We start from the raw sequence: 21,160 nt of genomic DNA, 5'->3' as shown, positions 1-21,160 counted from the left end.
CAGATGTAAACCTTCTTGACTCCAAACCCCATTTGTGCTCCTGTCCAATGTCTGCAAACATTCCTTCTCACCATGAGATAGTGCCATGCCTCAGGAATACTTGTTGAAATCTTCCTAAAGAAAATTGGGAGATACAGGGCAAGTAACTTTCCAGATTTTTTTTTTTTTTGTCTGATTTGTTAATGTGGAATATGCTGCATAAGGGATCTTTATCATAACCTAGGAATTGTTTTCTGAGAATGTGGGGAGCCAATTGCTATTGCTTCATCATAAGAAAACCTTTGTAAACACAAACCAAGCAAAAAAATAAATTGCAAAAGTTGTGAAAACAAAAAGAAAAGTATTAGAAGTTCTACTTGAGTGCAGAAAATATGGTAGAGATGTAAGAGGGATAGGAAAATGTGACAGTCATAATTGGGCATGACTGTCACCTACAGTATTGCTCAGCAAGATCGTCCCTGTTGCTGCACGCAACTGGCTGAACTCAGGTGCAGCAAAGCAAAATTTATATTTTACAAAATCTCCACTTGAGATCATAACTGTCTGTGTCACACTTTCAAATGTTGGATAAACCTCTTCAGCTTTAAAGTCTGTCCCTGGGGACAGAAAGGGTTGAACAATAACTCTCCACCCTCTGCTTGAGCTGTCTGTCACACGTTGCTGGTGAAGATGGACAGGCACGGAGCAGTGCAGGTCTGGAGCACCCAGCCAGGCTCTCCCTCAGGGCCGAGGCTCATCTGAACAAGGAGGAGACAATCTGAGCACTCTCACTGTCCTGTGGCCAATGATAAACACCCTGCATGTTTCTCTTGAATGGAACCAAGGTCAGGAGATCTGTTTCCTCCCTAAACTGAAAAAGTGCGTTGAAGCTTGATGTGCAGAATGAGCTAATGCTTCGTGGCACCTCTTTATCCAGCAAACTGAAAGCAGCTGGAGCAAAGGTGCTCCTGGGATCCTGACTGGCTGTCATGCTTTGTGCTGCTGTGTGAGCTGAGACCTCGGTGTGGACCAGAACAAAACCCACACAGCTCACGGCCACTTGCCCTTTGCTGGGAGAAAACAGCCCGAGGCGACTTAGGCAGGGCTGGCAGTGGGAGGGATGTGGAGCAGAGCTCCAGCTGCTTTGCTGCTGTTCCTGCTGCTTCCAGAGCCAGCCCAGCCCCTTCTCTCTCCCATGGCAGACTGCAGTGGAGAGAGGATGAGGCTCCTTTCCTGCCCTGGAGGGGCTGGGATGGGCAGAGCTGGGTCAGTTCAGATGGGGCTGGGCTGCGCTGACTGCAGGTCCAACTGCATCGGAGTCATTCGGGTAAACTGCCTTATCTCATTTAAAATGGAAATAATGTAACTGAAAACTGCAATCACATGCTTCTAATTGTCCCTTAGTTCTCAGAGATAGTATTTCTTTTTCAAATATAGCTTGCTGATGATCAGGGATTGGTGTTGATGACAACTGTTGCCATGCCAGTATTTAGTAAGCAAAACGAGACTGTAAGTACTCAGATTGTTTCTGTCATGTGCTAATGGTGTGACTGATGTGACGTTGCTTTCAGGGATCTAATAAGATTTTAGCCAACTCTTAATTTTTTTTTCTTTTCTTCTTCTTCTTATTTTGTCTGCAGTTAGTATCCCTTTATTAGCATAAAAATCTGGACAAATAACCCTAAATACCTATACTCAAGAAACCATGGTAAAATGATGAAACCCTATGTCTAAGGGAAAATCTCAGATGACAGTACTCTGTAATACTTCTATATTACTTTTTTGTAGCAAATATTCTATATAATTTTCCTCTTTGCTCTGATGTAATTCAAAATTTAATTAGTTTTACATCTTATGTATGTATCTATTTATTTTTAGTAATTCAAAAAATTGTTAAAGAAACTTAAGTGTAGTTTCCCCTTAATGCTTCATCTTTCTCTTTTGTTTATCAAATGCTAGGAGAAATTGGGAAAGAAAGGAGTAACATAGTTTTAACCATAGTTTTTAATTTAAAACCTATTTGCACATGAAAGATTTGAGTAGAGGGACTCACCAGCTATCAAAACCTTGCATGCCTTTTCTATGTGAATTGTAAGTAAAGCAGAAAGGATCAATATTATTGATTTAATTACTGCTTGATCAGCTGAATTGTACCAGTGTCTGCTCTCCCTACTTTTTAAATAATTTGTCTGTTATCTATTCAATTTCACAGTGTAGCTGCAAGGTGAAATAAGTGGTGAGAATGTTTATTTATTACTGTGGTTCTGAGTGCATCTTTTATTGTTCTTTTCAGAGGTCTAAAGGGATTCTCCTGGGAGTAGTTGGCACAGATGTTCCAGTTAAAGAGCTTTTAAAAACGATTCCAAAATACAAGGTAATACACAAAATGGTGTATATGTCATTTATATTCAGTATAACACCTCAAATATAACATAATTCATTCAATATATTGTTATTTTTTATACTTACATAGCTCCATTATGTCACCCATTTTCCTCAGGAATTTTACCTCTGTAGTGTCTGAGATCAAGTGCCAAAACCTAAGTTAAAATATTGCCTGATTTTCACAATTTTGTGGATCAGAGGGTAACATTAAATACTGACCACATTTTGTGGTCTAGAGGGCAATATTAAATACTGTCCATATTAAAATCAATGTAATTATAAAATCAATGAAGTTATCAAACTATGAAATATAGCCAGAATATAAGTCAAAATAACCAAAAGAATCATGCTGAAAAATTGCATAACTTTTAATGAAAGCCTATCCTTAAGGTGGCTTTAGGATTCCTGTTTGTGTGTAATTCTGTCCCAATTCTGTTTCTCCTGGAATTAAAGAAAGTGGCACATTGCAGGAACTACAACAAGTGCCTGCTTAACCAGACTAGTGCTTCCTTCTCTCCTACCCAGTATTTGCTAAATATTTTCCTCCACTTAGTTTTCCAAAGCCAGCGACAACTCTACAGTAAAAGTCTTGAAATCTATTATCATAAAAATTTTCAAAATCTGAACCATGATATCTCTTGTGAAATGTGCTGCATACGGTAAAAGTAGGCTTCAGGCAAACACAAAATGTAATTACTTTTCATTTAAATTTGATGCAGCACATTAGTATTTCACTACTTCTCCATGTCTGAAATGTTTTACTATAATACTCTTCTATTCACAAATGAAAATTAAATTAATATTTCCCAGTTAATTCCTAGTGGATTTTTTTTCATGACTAACAAGCATGTAACACAGTATTGTAGACACTCTTTGCTAAAGAGGCCAGCCCCTGGAATAACTGCATTTTGGCAGCACCTGTACTGAGCAGAAAGTCATACAAATTGTCTCTTAATTGTTTGCCATGTTCTCATTTAGTGATTTCTAAGAGGGTGGAGGAAGAAACTGACTTGTGAGTGCCTTCCAATATTCTCACATAAAAATTCCTCCTATCAATTTTAATTCTAATTTGAATACATTAGGATTTACCAAATGATTTCCTCGATCAATATACAGTAATTGGGAAGTTTAAATTAAACAAGAATTTGATAAAAATGATGCATAAAAAAGAGTGGCAATAATATTGATAAGGTGGATTGGCGTAAATTCCTGAGACCTGGATCCCACGAGGACAGGGGCTGTGCAAACCAGCACAGAAAAGCTGTCCCAGGCAGAAAAAAGTTGCAGGCTATGGGAAGAGGCAGCAGGTGACTCCACACTGATATCAGAGCACAGTGACAGAGACATTGCTGCTCAGAATGAATAACAGGGGACTCTCTCAGGGCACAGACCACCAAAGTTTGCTAACAGCAATGTTAAAATGGTGTTACACTTCTGTGCATGCAGGAGTACTGAATCAGTAGAAGGTAGAGGAGAAAGGAGCAAAATTTGCTCCTTTGCCAAATTTGGAGCAATGACACAATCTTTGGAGCTGCCTGTAAGGAGCTGTGGGGAGAGCGAGTTTCATTTGTAGTGAGAAGGAAGAACAATGTTGTGGTACCTGCAGAAATAAAAGCTTGGCTGTGCATGGCTGGATAGGAAAAGCCAAGTAATAGTGATGTTACTCCTAAATAATCTGTGAGATTTGGACATAGTCTGAATATGAGGATTTAGAATGAGTGGGAGGCCCAAATAATGGGTATTGGAACAGAGTGAGACTGATTCAGAAAAGAAGTTTTTTAAGAATTAGTTTTCTGTGGAAGTAATATATGATCCTTTTGCTGAACATTAGATTTTTATTTGAAGGTATGTTTTATATTGCAGGATGTGCTGCAAAAGAGGATTATTACAGGAGGCACCAATATCATGCAATGCAGTTGGGTTAGTGAGATCACTTGAGTTATAGCTTCCAGTCCCACATGCCCTAAACAAAGACTCTGCAATTGCAAGAGCATAATCACCCCTGGGACCCATTCCTGTAGAGGTAACACGTGACAAAAAATTCACACAGGGATATAAAAAGATGGTTGAAAATAGAAGTCTGCTGGACTGGAATTCTCTGAGCTTGAATGAGGTGGATTTTATGCTGAGGAAGATGAACAATAGCAATAAGCTGTTTTCAGCAGTTGTTACCTTGACTAAGCATCCCCAGATGTCAGTGGCAGTTTCTCCTGAGTAAGGTGGGGTTGGATTTGGTAATACTTGACTTCCATGTGACATTTTACAACAGCTAAAAAAGTTTCTTTGTTTCTGAATCTGTGATTTAGAGACGGAATTCAAGGTTTAAAATGGCAATGCTGCTGAAAAATGGTAGCATCACTCAGATACTGCAGAGTCTGCAGTTTCACACATTGCACAGAACATGATAAAGTGCCACCCTCAGATCCTGGGTAGGCCTCAAACAGGCAAATGCTTTTTTCCTGTGAAAAATACCACCCACATTTGTTTCTTTACCTGACTTCCATTGCCTGGATGTCATTCTGCAGTTATCAACACAGACAATTACACTTGAGATCTGATATTAAGCCAACAGCTCGTTCCCTTGTCACACTATAATAGCTAAAATATGTCCACTGTTATTATTTTGGTTATCCCTCCTTTATGAAGACATGCCAAGAACGTATCACCTTCTATTGCTCTCACTGAAGTTTATTGCTATAGGAAAACCACTAATTTATGAAACAATCTTCTGTGTGGCAGATACAGTTGACCATATACAACCATTCACACAGAGACACTATAAATTAACCTGGAATGTTTTACCTGTGACCTTGCCATAATATCATAGTCTGGTTTATATTTCCAGAAAATCACAGAACCTGATAAACTTGATCTCCCTTTTGCCTCTTAGAAAGGATTCTGACTTTTCAGCCTAGCTCAAGTTGCTTTGTGTCAGACTAATGACCTGCTTCAGCAAAGCATTTAAGAATGCACTCAAGTTAAATAACAAGATTTAGCAGTGAGAACTGTAAAGCAAATATCAAACTACGTAGTGCTGGACTTTCAAGTTCCTTTTCTTTTTTTTTTTTTTGGTATTTAATACCTCGGTGTAATGAGATGCTTACATGAAAACACACAGAATGTTACATTGTCTGAAGAATTGAAAAAAATGGGTAAGAAGGATAGGAAGACTCTCTCTGCATGGAAAAAGATACATACTGGACCTGTAGAAAAAGTCTACGTTAGCAGCAAGTCTATGCTAAGACGGGATTTTTGAATGACCACCTGAAGGATTTAAAGGCACATTTGTTGCATTCAGTGGATGCAATCAGCTGTGTAATAAGCATATTGTTAAATAGACCACTATTTTTATTTAAATAAGTACAATGCTAAATTTGGGCACTGCTAGGCCTCATCAAGCATCTTATTGCTCTCAAGGAATCTCCCACAGTTCCACTCAGTACAAAGATGAAAACTTAGAGGACATTCTTCAGCAGAAATATCTGCCTTCTGTCCTCCAGCTGAACTGGAATTAGCAGAGAGCCTTTAAGATGGGAAGATGCAAATATCACATATGACAGGTCACTGTTCTCACTGTAGCTCTGCTTTCCTTAAGTGCTTTAACAACAAGTGAGGAAAGCTGTGCACTCCTAGGAATGGGGAATTTATAATATCCCAGTATCTCTTAGCCCTGGCCCCCGTTCTGAATGCCACATGCTATGGCACCTCATATATAGCTATATTATATATGTAATTGTATAATAATTAATTGATTCTATCATACGTAGGAACAAGTGCCCTGGATAGCAGAGTTGTGGGACAGTGTAAAATCGTGCTCTGTGCTGAATTCATCACATGACAGATCCTCATTTGCACAAAATGTTATGGATCTCTGCCTATGTTATAGCAAAGTACTGTGTGGATAAGGGCTGTGAATGCCAGGTGTCCTGGATAGTCAAATCATTGCCTGATGTTTTTGTTTAAGTGTTTACTGGAGACCATGCTAATCAGTATTTCTTTCTCATTTACTTTTACAGTTAGGAATTCATGGATATGCTTTTGCAATTACAAACAATGGATATATTTTGACTCACCCAGAACTCAGGCCTTTGGTAAGAATGCTATTTATTGATCTGTTTTATTTAGCTGTATGTGTTGCATTTGGTTTTTTCCTAGTGTGAATAACTTTCATTCAAAATTTAATACAATGGAACAGATACTTTATATTGTATATATATGTATATATAACTTATCATAGTTCTTAGTAAATTTACCTTTGGAAACAACACTTAGCATGAAAAAAACCCTAGGAAAATACATATACAACTTGCTCCTGCAAAAGATGCAGACCTCCATTACTGCAAAATAGCAAAGCCAAAAATTGCTATAATTATGTTCATTTTACATTGAAATGGAATGTTGGAATGCTCTAGTGCTGTGTAATAACCCCTATTTTTCATGCTAAAGTGTTAAAGTTAATTTAATATATTTGCAGAAATTTCAATAAATCATATTTTAAAGCAAAATAGGAGCACTAGGGATTTTCTGTACTAAAAGAGAAATAGCAGCAATTTTTACCTTTAGTTTCTCTTTATCATCTTGTTTGCACTAATCACAGCAAGAAAAATAAAGTCACTGTTTTGCAAATGTTTATCAAGTTAACACCCCAGAGGGCTGGTGCATTCCTGGTTGCATCATTGTTTAGGAACAGCCCTGCCAAGTGTTCCATCACCACTGGCTTCTAGCAAAGCACTGGCATTAATGGTTCCACTGCTGTGGCCACATGGCTGCCACATGTGTTTCTCATGCAGGAACTCCAAGTAATGTCCCATTTCAACAATATTTCAGTAGAAAACAGAAATATTAACTGTTTGGATAATTTAATTTGAAAATAAAATTATTGACAAGCACGAATTATTAAGTCATTAGCATATCTGAAGTCTTCACCAAGCAAAAGAATTTTTCTTTCTAAAATATGGGCTAGGAATTGCATACTAAATTAACATTTATATTTGCACTTAGTTTGGTTTTTAACTGGAGTTGAACTTAGGAAAGTGCAACAAGGATGCTTCAATGGGTAAATCTGACATCCCAGGTTTGCAAGCCACAGCAATGTATTTAAATGAAAGTTCTCTCTCTACATCACAAGATAACTTGTCTTTGCTGTAGTGTCCCTTTCTCTTTGGGCAAATTACTTATTTCAAAATGATTAGTAATTATTCAGTATATAATAGATATTTTATAAAACAGAAGGTAATGAGGTCCAGGAACTGTGGATAGCTCTGTGTTAGGCTGACAGAGGGTCTTACCCACTCCCTAATTTCTGATGTTTTGCTTTAGTGAGGCAAAAGGTTGTTTGCTGTTACTGTCCCTCACCAAATGTACATCTTGAAGGCACTTACTTCATTTCCTTATACAATGGAATCTCTTTTTAAAATCAAAATGTTGGTCAGTAGCCCATAAGCTGTCTTCTAGGGGAACTCATTGTGATATATTCATGGTCTGTGCATTTCAGGTTTTTGGAAGAGTCATTTTTACCTCTGGGTTCTGTCAGTGGTGGGTAATGAGAGTCTTCTGTTGATTTGAATGGAGTTTTTGAGAGTGAAGTGATTGCTGGCTTGGGCCTTTGGTTTAATATTGCAGGCCAAATCCTGATACCATTGTAATATTCCATGGAATTTGTGACAATAATTATGTGAAAATAGGCCGTAGATCTGGAATTAGATAATTCACTAAAGATACCCTCTAAAATTATTTCTGTCTTAGATTTACATTCATGTCTCATTGATTACTGATTTGATCCACTCTGGTTTATCCTGTTGTTATATTTCCCAGCAGTGATGTAAAACTAGAATATTACTGAATTCCTGAGTTCCTAACCCCATATCTGTAGTTCTGGAGCTGATGAACTGCTTTTTAAGGAATTGTCTTCTGGGACACAGAGCGGAGAGGCAGGCTAGCAAACAGCACAGAATGCTTCCTGCTGCACCAGATCTTTATCTAACCCTGAGCAGGGTATGTAGCCATTAAGCTGGCTGCATTTTTGTGCTGATTATACTATTGGGTTTATATTTAAAAATGCTTTTCTGGGAGACTTCATCTCCTGATTCTTCCGCTGTTTTTTTTGAATAAACTTGGCTTTCGCTGAGGCTGACGGGTTGGGGACTCGTGGTTGGCTTGCAGGAAGGAGAGGAAGGCGCTCGCTGATTCCCGAGCGGCTGCGGCACAGGCTGCGGGAGCAGCCCCAGACCCCAGCGCTGCCCGGGAGCTTCCACAGGCCACAGAGGGACCAGAAAGAACCTTTTGGTTCCGTTCTTCACAAGACGTTAGTGGGGCGATGAGTCGCCACAAACAAGCCGATAAAGCAGGGCGGCGGGGAGCGAGGGTCCCTCGGGAATGGCTCGGGGGGACACGGGGACATCCCGGCGCTGCCCGCGGCTGCAGTGCGGGGCGGCGGCCGGCAGGTGGCGCCGCAGCCCCGCCCAGGGCGCTGCCCCGGCCCGGGGCTCCGCCCGCTGCCTTCGCGGCCTCCGGATCGCAGCGCAACTCAAACCCGCTTTCTGTCCTCCTCTTCTCTTCTCTTCTCTTCTCTTCTCTTCTCTTCTCTTCTCTTCTCTTCTCTTCTCTTCTCTTCTCTTCTCTTCTCTTCTCTTCTCTTCTCTTCTCTTCTCTTCTCTTCCCTTCCCTTCCCTTCCCTTCCCTTCCCTTCCCTTCCCTTCCCTTCCCTTCCCTTCCCTTCCCTTCCCTTCCCTTCCCTTCCCTTCCCTTCCCTTCCCTTCCCTTCCCTTCCCTTCCCTTCCCTTCCCTTCCCTTCCCTTCCCTTCCCTTCCCTTCCCTTCCCTTCCCTTCCCTTCCCTTCCCTTCCCTTCCCTTCCCTTCCCTTCCCTTCCCTTCCCTTCCCTTCCCTTCCCTTCCCTTCCCTTCCCTTCCCTTCCCTTCCCTTCCCTTCCCTTCCCTTCCCTTCCCTTTTCATCTTATTTTATTTTTACTTTTGTTACATAGCTGAAGTGCATCCATTGCACATTTTCCTGTATTATGCCCTTTTTAAGTCTCTTCCCCTACCAAAAGCACCCCAGTGGGAATGCCATAAAGTGTAGCTGATGGGAAAACCCCCTTTTTTAAATACTGCTTTAATACATCAGAATGCTCCTATATGCTGAGTTTGACCAAAAGTCTTTATTTTACAGAGTGGTATTTTATTTTCCACGAGAGAATATTTTCAGTTGTGTGATGTAATTTGTAATTTTATATTCTGTTGAAAACCGCAACCTACTGCTAATAAAAAAAAAAAAAAAAAAAAAGGGAGTTCAAAAGTGAATTTTCAGTTTTTTCTTAAGTTGGTGTATGAGGCTCCCTACCTGTATTGAAATGGGCACATGAGGACACAGTCTTCCTCATTTGTGATCATGGCAGATTTAATCTGCTTTTCAGGAACCTCTTTACACTTGTTGTGTGTGCCAGGTGTTACACTGTTAGATTTTAAAATGAAAATATGTCATGTTGATGATGTTACAGTTTGCCAAAGAAACGAGTTTACTGAATGTAAAGGAAAAATGAGAAACAAGGGATAAATACATTTTACTGCCCTTGAAAACAGCTACTATATTAATTGTGGTTAATTGCCCATTACTGCCACTGTCATTCTGCAGTCTGTTAAAGGCTGGTGCCAGTGGAAAACTGCTTTCTTTGGGAAGTGTAGTGGGATTGCAGAGAAATTAAGGAATGTCCCTGGAAGATAAGTGTCAGCCACAGTCACAGATCAGCACTATTGTGAACCTTACCTGGTGTTAGGGGTTTGTGCTGTTGCCTCTCAGCTCTGATGTGTCTGTGATTTTCAATAAATAATACAAGGTTGCTACCAATTTTTAGGAAGTCCGTGGCTTTTTTGATTCATGGCTAGCAATGGGAGTTGTATTTTTGTTCAGGGAGTGGAACAGGGTTTGGTTTTTTCCAGTAATTACTAGGGTAGAATACTCAGAGTTCTTGAACAAGGAGCCTGAGTTTCTTAAGAAAATATGCATTTAAAGACAAATGCATATGTTCTTGAATAAAAATGCATATTTTATTTACATTCTACCATTCTAAAAATAAATCTGAGGTTAAAAATGTGTTATGATTTTGAATTAATCTAATAACATCCCTGCTTACTAAAGATTTTGCACTATTTCTGGGTTTAAATCAAAATCCTCTATCTCTGAGAAGATTGAGACATTTATTCTTACTCTCAAAATAAGCTCTCTAAGACTTGTAATGGGGTTTATGAATGGCTGTTTGTGAATGCTCTTACCACTGTAAATGGATTCAACTGATGCCTTTCTATACAAGGATGCACATCTTTAACTTGATCAGTCTTGACTGGGAAAGTAACACCTAGAAATCAAAGCCTTTGTGTAATATTGCAGTGCCCTCACCAAAATATATTTGGTGGTTCAGGTGCCTGAGTGAGCTCCCATTTCATCCTTAGAATGTCAATTGTCACCTTGTGTTGCGTTAAGCTGAAGGACCTGGAGTGTTTGAAGATTCTAGATTGGTATTAAGTCTTTTGTAGCTGTAAATTTTGAGAAAATTTGTTTCTCTTAATATAGAAAAACAGAGAAATCCGAGTGTCAGGGGAAACATTAATGCCCCACTTAAGCTGTGTTAGCCTTTCAGAAGCAGCAAATCTCATTCCTCTCTGGGGAGTCCCGCCTGGAACGTGAGATAACCTACACTTACCCTTGCTTTATTCATTGACTCCATAAAACTCTACAGCTGTAGCTGACAGCAGAATATTTAAATGATTTGAGCAGTGTAAATGCCTCACGTTCATTTAAATAACTGAAGAATTCAATCACTTGAATGCCAATGATTATTCCTATTGGAGTTTACATTTCAAAAAAGACAGCCCATCTGAATCCCTGTGAGAGCATTAAATTGCTATCTAATTAGAAGTGCAAAATTACATATATTTAAAAGATAATTAAAGGTTTGAAGGCTGTTGAATAACTGGTTGTACATATAAATGAATCACTGAAAATTTGTTAGCAATATGCGAAGCTTTCTTTTATTCTTTGCTTTCAGCTTTGAAGTTAGGTATAACTGAGCTCATGGGTTTAAGTCTGGTAGTATTAAGATAAAGGCAGATGTTTTTAATTATTTCTACTCGAACCCCAAATAATTATAAGCAGCTGCCAGTTTTACATAATCCCAAATGATAAATCCCGAGAATGCAAATAAAATCCCAAATAGAGGGGTTGTTTTCTTCAGTGGAGTAAATCACATCCATGTTTCTGTGATAATTGACTGCAATCCACCTGAGAACCTGAGCTCAGCTGATGAACTCCTTGGCCAGGCTCAAGGTGTGGGACTTAAAGCTGGTATTTTGTATTGACTTTTACTTCACTGTATGTATTTCCATATTGCTTTATCATTTTAAACATTACTGCACTGTTAGAAAAGCAAATGCATATTAGGAGGGTGAATAGACAGAGTTAGTTTACACACGTGGCATAAGAACTGTTTTCTTCTATTGTTTTGCTAGAGGGTTCTCCTGTGTACATGGCACATCTAATAGTTTCTACTTTTTCTCTGCCTGGAAACCTAGAATTACATTATTCTCTTTTCCCTAGAAAATGACATGGTTCCTGTTTTCAACTTCTCTTTTCAGTATTTCTGTAAATTTTATAGTGCAGCAATTTTTCACTACCATCTGGATGGACAATCAATCCAAAATAACTGGTTTTTACTACCAACCATAACCTAGGAAATTCTGGATTAACATCTTAAATAATAGGCTGGTCATGAAAGTCTGTCTTTGGACAGGGAAGTTGTTTTTCCTATTTTCCTAAGAGAATCAAGGTGCTACCTTTTTAATATTAAACTAAGGAGGTTTGTTTGTGATGTTTGAAACAAACTTTGGGTTTTGACTGAACACCAATCAGTGTTCTGTAGATTCAAGGCTAAGTGCAGATCAATAAGAAATCATTTGAAGTTGCAGGCTGGATGGAAACTGTGAAATTGAAGTATCACGAATAACAAAACAGGACCATGTGAGCAGAGAAAAAAGTAGTCCAAATGAAATAAAGAGCTTAAAGGCCAAGCAACAGTGATTTAGATTAAGATGCTACTTCACATGTATCCCCAGGCAGAATGTTTTGGAGCTAAGTAGCACATGGAGAATGAAAGCTCAGTCACTGGGGTGATGTTGTATTACCAGGTTATACGCAGGTGAAGCAGGGAAGGGGATTTTTCACTTCTATTGTTGGTTTGGTTGTTTGGGTTTTTTTTTTTTTGTTTGTTTTATTTGTTTGTTTGTTTTGAAATCACACTTTCCCTCTGCACAGTCCCTGCAGTGGGACAGAGCAGCAGCTCGTGCTGGGAGGGCTGGTGAAGGAAGTCAGGGCTGATGCGATTTCCACTCCAAAAGCTGCAGACTTTGCATGGCAGTCAGAGGTACCCCAGACAATAAGTAAGTGGCAGCTTTAGTGTGCAGAGTCTGAGGGAAGGGAGGGAGCTGAATAACTGCCCAGACCAGGGAACTGCAAATAAGTACTTACAACCTCTGCCTGCTTATTTAAAGCTGTGTGGAACAGTGTGTAACTTTAGTTAATTTTGCTTTTCCTCTGATATTTTTTCATTCAAGATTTCTATCAGACTTTGTAGATAAGAATACCTTTGTAGGATGGCTTAGTGCAAGTTAGTTATAGAAACAATTTTATTGTGCAGAATTTTATTATGTAGAATTCAAGCTCAGCAAAATATATTTGCATATTTTCACTTGTTTTCTCTAAACAAAAGAAAAAGGGGTCATTCTCAAAGGCTGATGAGATTAATACACCTGATGAGATTAGTACATTATCCAAATTTTGAAGTGCTAGTTCAAAAACATGGAACGTCATTGAATGATGCTATGTTTTAAAATTGGAGTAGTTTTTTCAGTACCTAATTCCTTACTTTTGTACACATTAGTAGTTTGGCAATGGAGAGATATTCCTTGAAATTATTTCACCTCTCTAGGTTTTGGTTGTTTTTTAGTAGGCGCTTTTCTCATAGATGATTCCACATTGTGGCTTAGAAAATTCATTAAAATCTGGTGATGCTTCCAAGGTTGCTATCACAGCAACTTCCTCTCTCCCATCTCCCCATTACCCAGATGGAGCACGTCTGAGAAATTCCAATCACCTTAGACCCAAGACTGCAGCTGTTAAGATGTAGCTTGCCCTGTCCTTGATCAGATTGCTACACTCTGACTCTATAAACACGTGGCTGCTCATATTCAAGGCAGATGGTTTGGGACTGCTTGTGTTAAAAAAAAATTCAAAAAAAGAAAATCAAAGCAAAGGGTTTAATAATGGCACATGTAAATGGTTGTGTACAGGGTGGTGAAAAAGTGTGGCTCAGTCTTCAGCAACACACGTCACATGTTTGAATCATCCAATGCTGTAAGAGTCTGGCCCAGCCTCAAACAAAAGATACTGAGTAAGATATGATAAAGCTCATTCTAATGGAAAAAACCAAATCATGTGTTTTCCCACAAACAATAAGTTAGAACCATCCTGTAGTTTTGAGCAGACCAAAAGTTTCTTCTTTTGCAGTCCAGATATTTAACACTTTTCAGTATTTTTTTTTCCTCCCTGGGGTTAACTGCTATATAATATCACCTCATATTTTATATAAACCAAAGATTAGCAGCACACATTTTAAATCTAGCTCTTTTTCTCCTGTACTTAAATCAGAGTAATTTGGTAGAATTCCTAGTTTCTATCTTTCCCAATGGGTCCCTTAATGATTTTTTTCAATGCTTTATAGTAATCTTGCAGAAGGATTTGGCTTCAGGCTTCAATCAGCATTTTATACTTTACCCAGGAGCCTCAGAGATAAAAAGTTAGATTAGGTTTGCTACCAGAGAAGAAGATATAGATGAATGTTATTTTTAAAAACGGGGGAATTGCTTCGGTCCACAAATAACTTTTACTAAGAAATTAGTTAAGCAATAAAACCAGAAAGAAGCTAGAGTAGAATGGACATTTCAACATTACTTTTATGAAGTATTTTATATCTGATCTGCTTGCATTGGTGTTTGATGCCCTGTTTACATGAGCATAATGTAATTTTACTGCTGGGAATATGATGATATTTTAATGAAGAACATTAGTTCCTGTCCTAAATGCATTTAAGTGCACTTGCAATTCCTTTGAATGCTTATAGAGCCTAACTCTTGCTTGACCATTGGGATTTTGGCTTTGTGTCTTCTTTTATGAATTTTTAAGACACAAATGCTCCTGATTCTTTTCTGCAGAACTTTGGATGTTTTATCCAGATCTTCATTTGTTTGCTTTTGGTTTTTGGTTTTTGCTCTCTGAGTGCAAGGTGTGGAATCTATATGATTAAAATAAATACCAGCTTCATAATATGATGCTAATGGTTTGCCTGGGGTTTGAAGCCTGCTTCTGCTGTCAGACACACAAGATCAACTTTTCTTATTCTAAATAAGGGTCTGCACATGTCTGAGAATGCAGTATAGCCCAGAAGCTCTTCAACATCTGTGAGGCAGGATGTAATTAAACATTGGAATCAGTACAGGAGCTGTTTGCTCTACTCAGAAGATCCCAGCTCATGTCTTTTGTAACACTGTTCAGCTCTCAGTATTTCAGAGCTTGGCTGTAACCATTTCTATACTAGAATGACTAAATCAGATCAAAGATTTATTTGGTTAATTGGTGTAGCCACTGAGAATAAATGTAGTTACTCCCTGTGAAGATTAAAGATAATATTGATATAGCTGCAGCCATAATGAAAGACTTGTAAAACACAGCTAGAGAAATCAAGCCCTAGTAATGAATGGGATGTTATCCTCTCATATGTTATTCTTGTGAGATTTAATTATATTGGCTGCAAATTTTGTACTTCAGTGTTTGGGTATAGTTATCTCTCTGGCTATCACAGAGCAAAAATTAATCTGTAGGACTGAGCTGCCTGAATTCAAAGTCTGGAGTATGAACACGTGCTGAAAGCAGAAGTTCTTTACATCTCTCTACCCATCTGTTGAATCGTAGCAGACAAGAAGTAGACAACCTTGTTACAAGAACAGCAGGTTTTAGCAGAGGGTAAGGAAAGCACATGAAAATACTTTTCAATTGCATCTGCATCACTTCTCAGAACTTACACCGGTAGAGTTACTAGGAATTTTTTCTGCAAAAGAATGAGAATTCTTGGGATTTTACCCTACAGAATTTCTTAAAAGAACTATCTGTAAGAGAAATTGGAGTATCTAATTTTTTATGAGCAGAAATTAAGGAAGCTCAGTGAAGTCCATGCTGGGAGAAACTTTGCAGTGTTACATCTCAAAATCTCTTTGTGCTTATGAAGCTGTACTCGATAATTTTAAAAGTTTTCTGTTCAGGGAGAATTTTGTACCTATTTTTAAGTATTGTGGTCTACAAAAGCAACTGTGGGATTTATATGAGGATTTTTAATTCGGAGAGGAAAAAGGATGGGAACAACCCTCTTAATGCTCAGAGAGCAAGGCTTTCCCTTGGTCTCTGTGTAATCTGCAGAACGTGATGGAAAGCGCCTGCACCGCTGGCTGTGGTGATGAATTGCTTGTCTCAAGCACTGACAGGTTTGGTTTATGGTGTAGTTGGCCCTGGCCTGAGGGAGGAGAATCAACGATATATATTCCCTTACAGGTACAGTTTCAATCCTTCTGGTGCTGCTGAGGAGTCACAAAAGCAATTTGGGGATATTTCACACATCACAATGTCTCCTGTCGTACCTCATAAAGAGACTTGTGGTTTCTCTTGATAAAAGACCGGATTACACATTATGCCAATCCTCTCCCAAATTTACTCTTTTTTTCAAATGTAGTCTCCTAATTTTACTTATCCAGTCAGATTCTTTATTCACAGGTCTTTCTAAGTACTTCTTTCTTCCACTGAGCCAGGTTTGTGTGGTTGCACTGAGGCTGATTTTCAATGTTCAGCAGAGGGCAGAATTTCCCACGTTATAAACACCTCGGTGTCAAATTAATTTGTCACGAGAATGTTTATTTTAAATGTGCAATTTACAGCGTAACAGTAAGGAGTGATAAAACCCCCTACATTATCATTATTACTATGTTACTTTTCCCCATAAAGTTGTAGATAAAATGAAATATCAGCAAATGCTAACACCATACTTCCCAAAGACTTGCATCTTATCTTGTTTGAAGTGAAATGGGTAAACATTTTGTTGATAAGATTATAGTAAATATAACTTCCTGTACAGCTGAAAGAGCCAGTTGGAGATATTTAACATAAACTTCAAGATCCAAGGTCTTGTGTATTTTCCATATGGGGAGAAGAAAGTACAACAGCTGATTTTGACCTCCCTGTGTGTCCATCAAGAAAAGCTCTGCATCATGGCAAGAGATCATGCAAATGACCACGAGTTTTAGGTTTTTAATTCACAGCGAGCATTTACGCAGCAGTATGGTGCACTTCGTGTGAATCAAGCTACCTACTGCTAAATGTATTGCAGACCATCAGCATGCATTTAGAATTTTTTTAAAGCTTCTGATGTTAAAATCATTGTGCAAATAAAACAGGATGTGCTAACTATTCCACCTTTTTTGTACCAGTATGAAGAGGGGAAGAAACGAAGAAAGCCCAACTACAGTAGTGTGGATCTTTCTGAGGTGGAGTGGGAAGACAGAGATGATGTGGTAAGGGATGTGTTTTAAAACCCTGTCAGAAGACGTTGTTGCATCCCACTACTGTACCTGGAAACTGTTTAAGTAGTCATTAGAGAGGCCACCTGACTGCTCTCAGGAAGGGAAGGACAATAGACCCTTTTATTTAATTCAGAATTTTATAACTGTTGTGCATTGCTTCTTCCTTATGTATGCATATACCACAAACACAGACTCTTTGTATTTTTGGTAAAACTCATCACCCTTGCAGTCTCCATGCATCCCATTGTGTATTTGTGCTGGATAGCAAATATAGCACCAGAAACAGAAATAGAATGTCTCCTCAGGGCTGGCCCAGACAACTGATGAAACTCAGAAATTAGCTGAACTTCTTTCCATGAGATCCTTTTTTCCTTAATGGAAGTAAATGGGAGGATTTTACTTAATGTACAAAGTCAAAAAACATCAGATAAATAAACAAAATTGGATTCTTTGACCTATATGCGGAGCAGAGTTTCACTCCAAACTCTAATTTCAGACACATGGGTAGCTGCAGGAGCATGATTTCTGTGTCTATCACACAATGCTTTCCATTAACCTAATTTTTCACTGCTCCATCTACTCTGTAGTTTGCTCTTTATCTTATTCTTTCTTACCTTTCAGGCTTAGCCTTTTCTGCAGTACTGTATCAAAAGCTTTCCTTATGTCCATGGCTTAACCTTTGCCTGTTCTTTCTGTCACTTCCACAATAAATCTGATTTGTTAGGCATGATTCGTTTTGTGTGAATCTGTGCTGACTGTCCCTAATTAAATCGTAACTTTCCAGGTGTTCACCTTTCTGTCCCGTAATTTAGTTTTTCCCATGAGGTCCCTCCTGCCAAAGTCACGACTGCATGTCTGTATTTTTCATAGATGTCTCCTGGATCCCTTCTCAAATATCAGTCCTATGCTAGCTTCTCTCAAGTCCCTCGTACCTCTACTTTTCCAGAGGTTTGAATACATCCACTGAAGGTTCCCATATTTACTGTGTCATGTCCTTCCGAAATCTGGGATGGATCACGTACAGCAGCCCCTGGAGTCTTGTCAGTCTTCAGATGTCCTAATTTCTTGATGTCTGTTCTGACATGAGTCTATATTTTCTTTCTCCCTTACAAAATATATATCTTGCATTCCTCGCTCTCTCCGCCCCCTCGGTGAATAGTGAAGCAGTTCATCTATGTTTTTAGCAAGGTCTGTTTCACCAGGTGATAGATTGTCCTCGGCCTCTCCTCAGAGGCCACTTCACTTCCTAAGCTGCAGTTTTGTGTTGGAGTGCACACACAAACTTTTTCAACGTTTTTATAGCTTTGTGTCATTTTCTATGCACACACTATTTAAGGTTTCCTCATAAGATTTTCATATATTGTAGCAGCTTTCTGCAGTCTTGGCAATCTCACTGGCCTCATGTTTTATACCCTGCTTATTCTCTTAACTTTGATAATTTATTTTTCAACCTGTTTCTCTGCTAATGACCTTTTAAAATTTTCCCTGTCCTTTCAAATGTTATAGTTGTAGTTACACACAGATTTTAAACCTTCATGATTTTTCTTCTTTAAACCTTCATGATTTTTCTTCTTGTTATTTCTCCTGGATTTGTTTTCTTTTTTTCTTTATTACTATTATTTCTTCCATTACTTCCTCTGCGTAATTTTCACATTTTCAATTCTTTTTTTTAAAATCATATCTCAGCAGAAGTTCAGTAGTTCAGATAATGGGACATTGCACTATTTCTGTGACATTGAAAGTCAAGTTTTGTTTATAATTGAGATTCTATCTGAGTACACATGAAAGTCCAGATTAAGCTTTCCCTGAGTACTGCCTTTGATTGAGACCCTTAAGCTCCATCACATTTTCTGAAAACTTTTTTAAAAATTGATCTTTGTCTTATCTGAAGGCTACAAAAATTTTATTTCACATTTTGATGGAAAATATATACATACATTTCATCTGAATCTTTCTTTCACCAATAAAACATGTTTCTAAAAAATGAAATTTTAATTGTAACACAGAAACAAGCTACACATGGCTCTCCTTCACCAAAGGCTTTGGATGTTCTTGATTTTTTCCAAGCTTGAGTAGTAAAGCATTGTTTATTCAACTGCAGAGGCAAAGAATTAATGTATTCATATAGCTGCTTTTAACAACATAGACTACTACTGGTATATTTTTCTCCCATGAAACACTTACGTAGAAGCTGATTAAGACATTTTCTTACTTTTTGCCACATTAATTTCATGGTTACATAGTTTTCCAAGAATATAGAATGATCTCATACTGCAGCAGTGAAACTGAGTTGTAAGGAATTGATTGAAAGATATTTTGTTGAAGGAGCAATAATGCTTATTACTCTGAAAGGTGAAGACATGGCTTTTCTTCAGTAATCCAATGAGGAAAAGGTGGCCAAACTAAGGTTAGAATTTTTTTCACCATGAAATATTGTTGTCATAAATGTATCAGCTCATTTTCCAGGTTAACAATACCTGCTATCTTGCTGTTAAGGCATTTTATTAGAAACAGAGATTTTAGCATGAGCTTGTTAAGTTAACAGTGTCTTCCAGCAAGGTTTGCACACAGTACCAAAGAGGAGAATTTTCAATTTGGATAGAAAACTTTTTCTCGTTACTTCACCTAAAATTCTTCTGTTATAATTTCTAACTGAATGAATTTTTTTTTTTTTTTCAAATTAAAAAAAAGGACCATGAATGAAGGTTTTGGGGCTTGAAGCCAGCTGAGGCAGTGCTTATTTTATGCATTTGAGGAGAGAGATGAAACTGCAGAAGAGCTGAGAAACCAGATTACAAAGCCAAGAAATGCAATCACAGCAAGCAGGGAAAAAAAAAAAGAGAAGAGTAAAACTCTAAATCCCACATGCAGACTTGATCTTAAACACTACTGAGAGTTTGGAGATCCTTTTAGTTAATCTATGACTTGCCTGAGGCTTGTGGGAGGAATGGGTCTTAGACAACTGCAGGCACCAATAGGAGAAAAATGAAAACCATGTTAAAGATAAATGGAACTGTTCTGTAAATGTTAGAAAGTAGATGGTTAATTAAGACCAGCTCTCCAAGTCCAAAACCACAAAACTTAAAATAGGAAACTATTTCCAGAATTGCCTATTATGTATTGTTAAAAAAAATCTACAGTAAAATATATGCTTTATTTTATATATGCCTCCAGCTAAAAATTATTCTTTTACACTCACTGACAGAAGAGTAAGACTGTTAATTCAAATCTAGATGCCCTAGAATTAAATTTAAAGAGCTGCAAAGTTTGCAGTTTTTGATAGGTCAGCCGTGCTCAACTTGTTTGTGAGAATAAAACTAGATATTTCACTGGCAAGTTTGGTGATTCTCTTTCCCCTCCATATTAACTCGGCCTGCAGAGCACATTGATATTTGTCTTCTCAATTTCTCATTAAAACTCAACTGAATTGCTCAATCTGGCATGAGGTACTGTAGAACAGGAGATATTTATTCAGCAGGAACATGATGTCCAAAATTGTGTTTAGATAGATATGCAATAGAAGATACATGGAAATGCTCATTTTGCCAATATTTTCCTGCATTTTAAATGCTAAATTGATTTGTAATAGTGGAATTTTCAAGTTGTAATGAAAATTACAGCTGTGATATATCTATAGGTGCTTTTTCCCACAAAAAGCAAAATAACTCACATCTTACATTAGTAAATCTAAGAGTGTTCAAATTAAACATTTCCACTTATGGATGGTGTAACTGTTAAACAGCAGGTTTTTTATTTCTTCCCTAAAATGAACTGATGAATAGGCAAATTCAACACCTGAAGGCTGAGGATTTCTCAAAACACCTGTCTTGTCTTTCCTCAGTTTTAGCCCAGAGACCCTGTCCTCATCCTTGGGGATACTGATGGTCATTTTGGCTTGCAGGCCTGGGGGATGGTTCTTGGGTTTTTTTACATTTTTTTCACCATCATGGAATGTTCATCTATGAGAGGGGTTGTGTGTCCTTTGGGAGGAAGGCAGGGAGCATCAAGGTGTGCTAAGGGCAGAGTTTTGAGGGATGATGGGCCAGGCACTTAGCAGCTCCCAGGTTTGGGAGCCTGTAGCTCATGTAGAAAGAAAAAGTTACAGGAAAAGAGTGTGTTTGATCTAAA

At 38.2% G+C, this 21,160-nt stretch overlaps 1 protein-coding gene across 1 annotated transcript in view; it reads left to right on the top strand.

The window, feature by feature from the left end:
* CACNA2D3 (calcium voltage-gated channel auxiliary subunit alpha2delta 3) overlaps window positions 1-21,160 on the top strand; it is a 389,866-nt gene that overhangs the window by 279,646 nt on the left and 89,060 nt on the right. The window contains exons 15-18 of the mRNA XM_053989736.1: window positions 1,417-1,488; window positions 2,273-2,353; window positions 6,381-6,455; window positions 16,940-17,023. Of these exons, the coding sequence (XP_053845711.1) occupies window positions 1,417-1,488; window positions 2,273-2,353; window positions 6,381-6,455; window positions 16,940-17,023 (312 nt within the window). The remainder of the gene's footprint in view (window positions 1-1,416; window positions 1,489-2,272; window positions 2,354-6,380; window positions 6,456-16,939; window positions 17,024-21,160) is intronic.

Source organism: Vidua macroura, chromosome 13 (genome assembly GCF_024509145.1).
Source record: "Vidua macroura isolate BioBank_ID:100142 chromosome 13, ASM2450914v1, whole genome shotgun sequence".
Taxonomy (NCBI): domain Eukaryota; kingdom Metazoa; phylum Chordata; class Aves; order Passeriformes; family Viduidae; genus Vidua; species Vidua macroura.
Note: the sequence above shows the minus strand (reverse complement) of the source record. Positions and strands in the feature narration are given on the sequence as shown.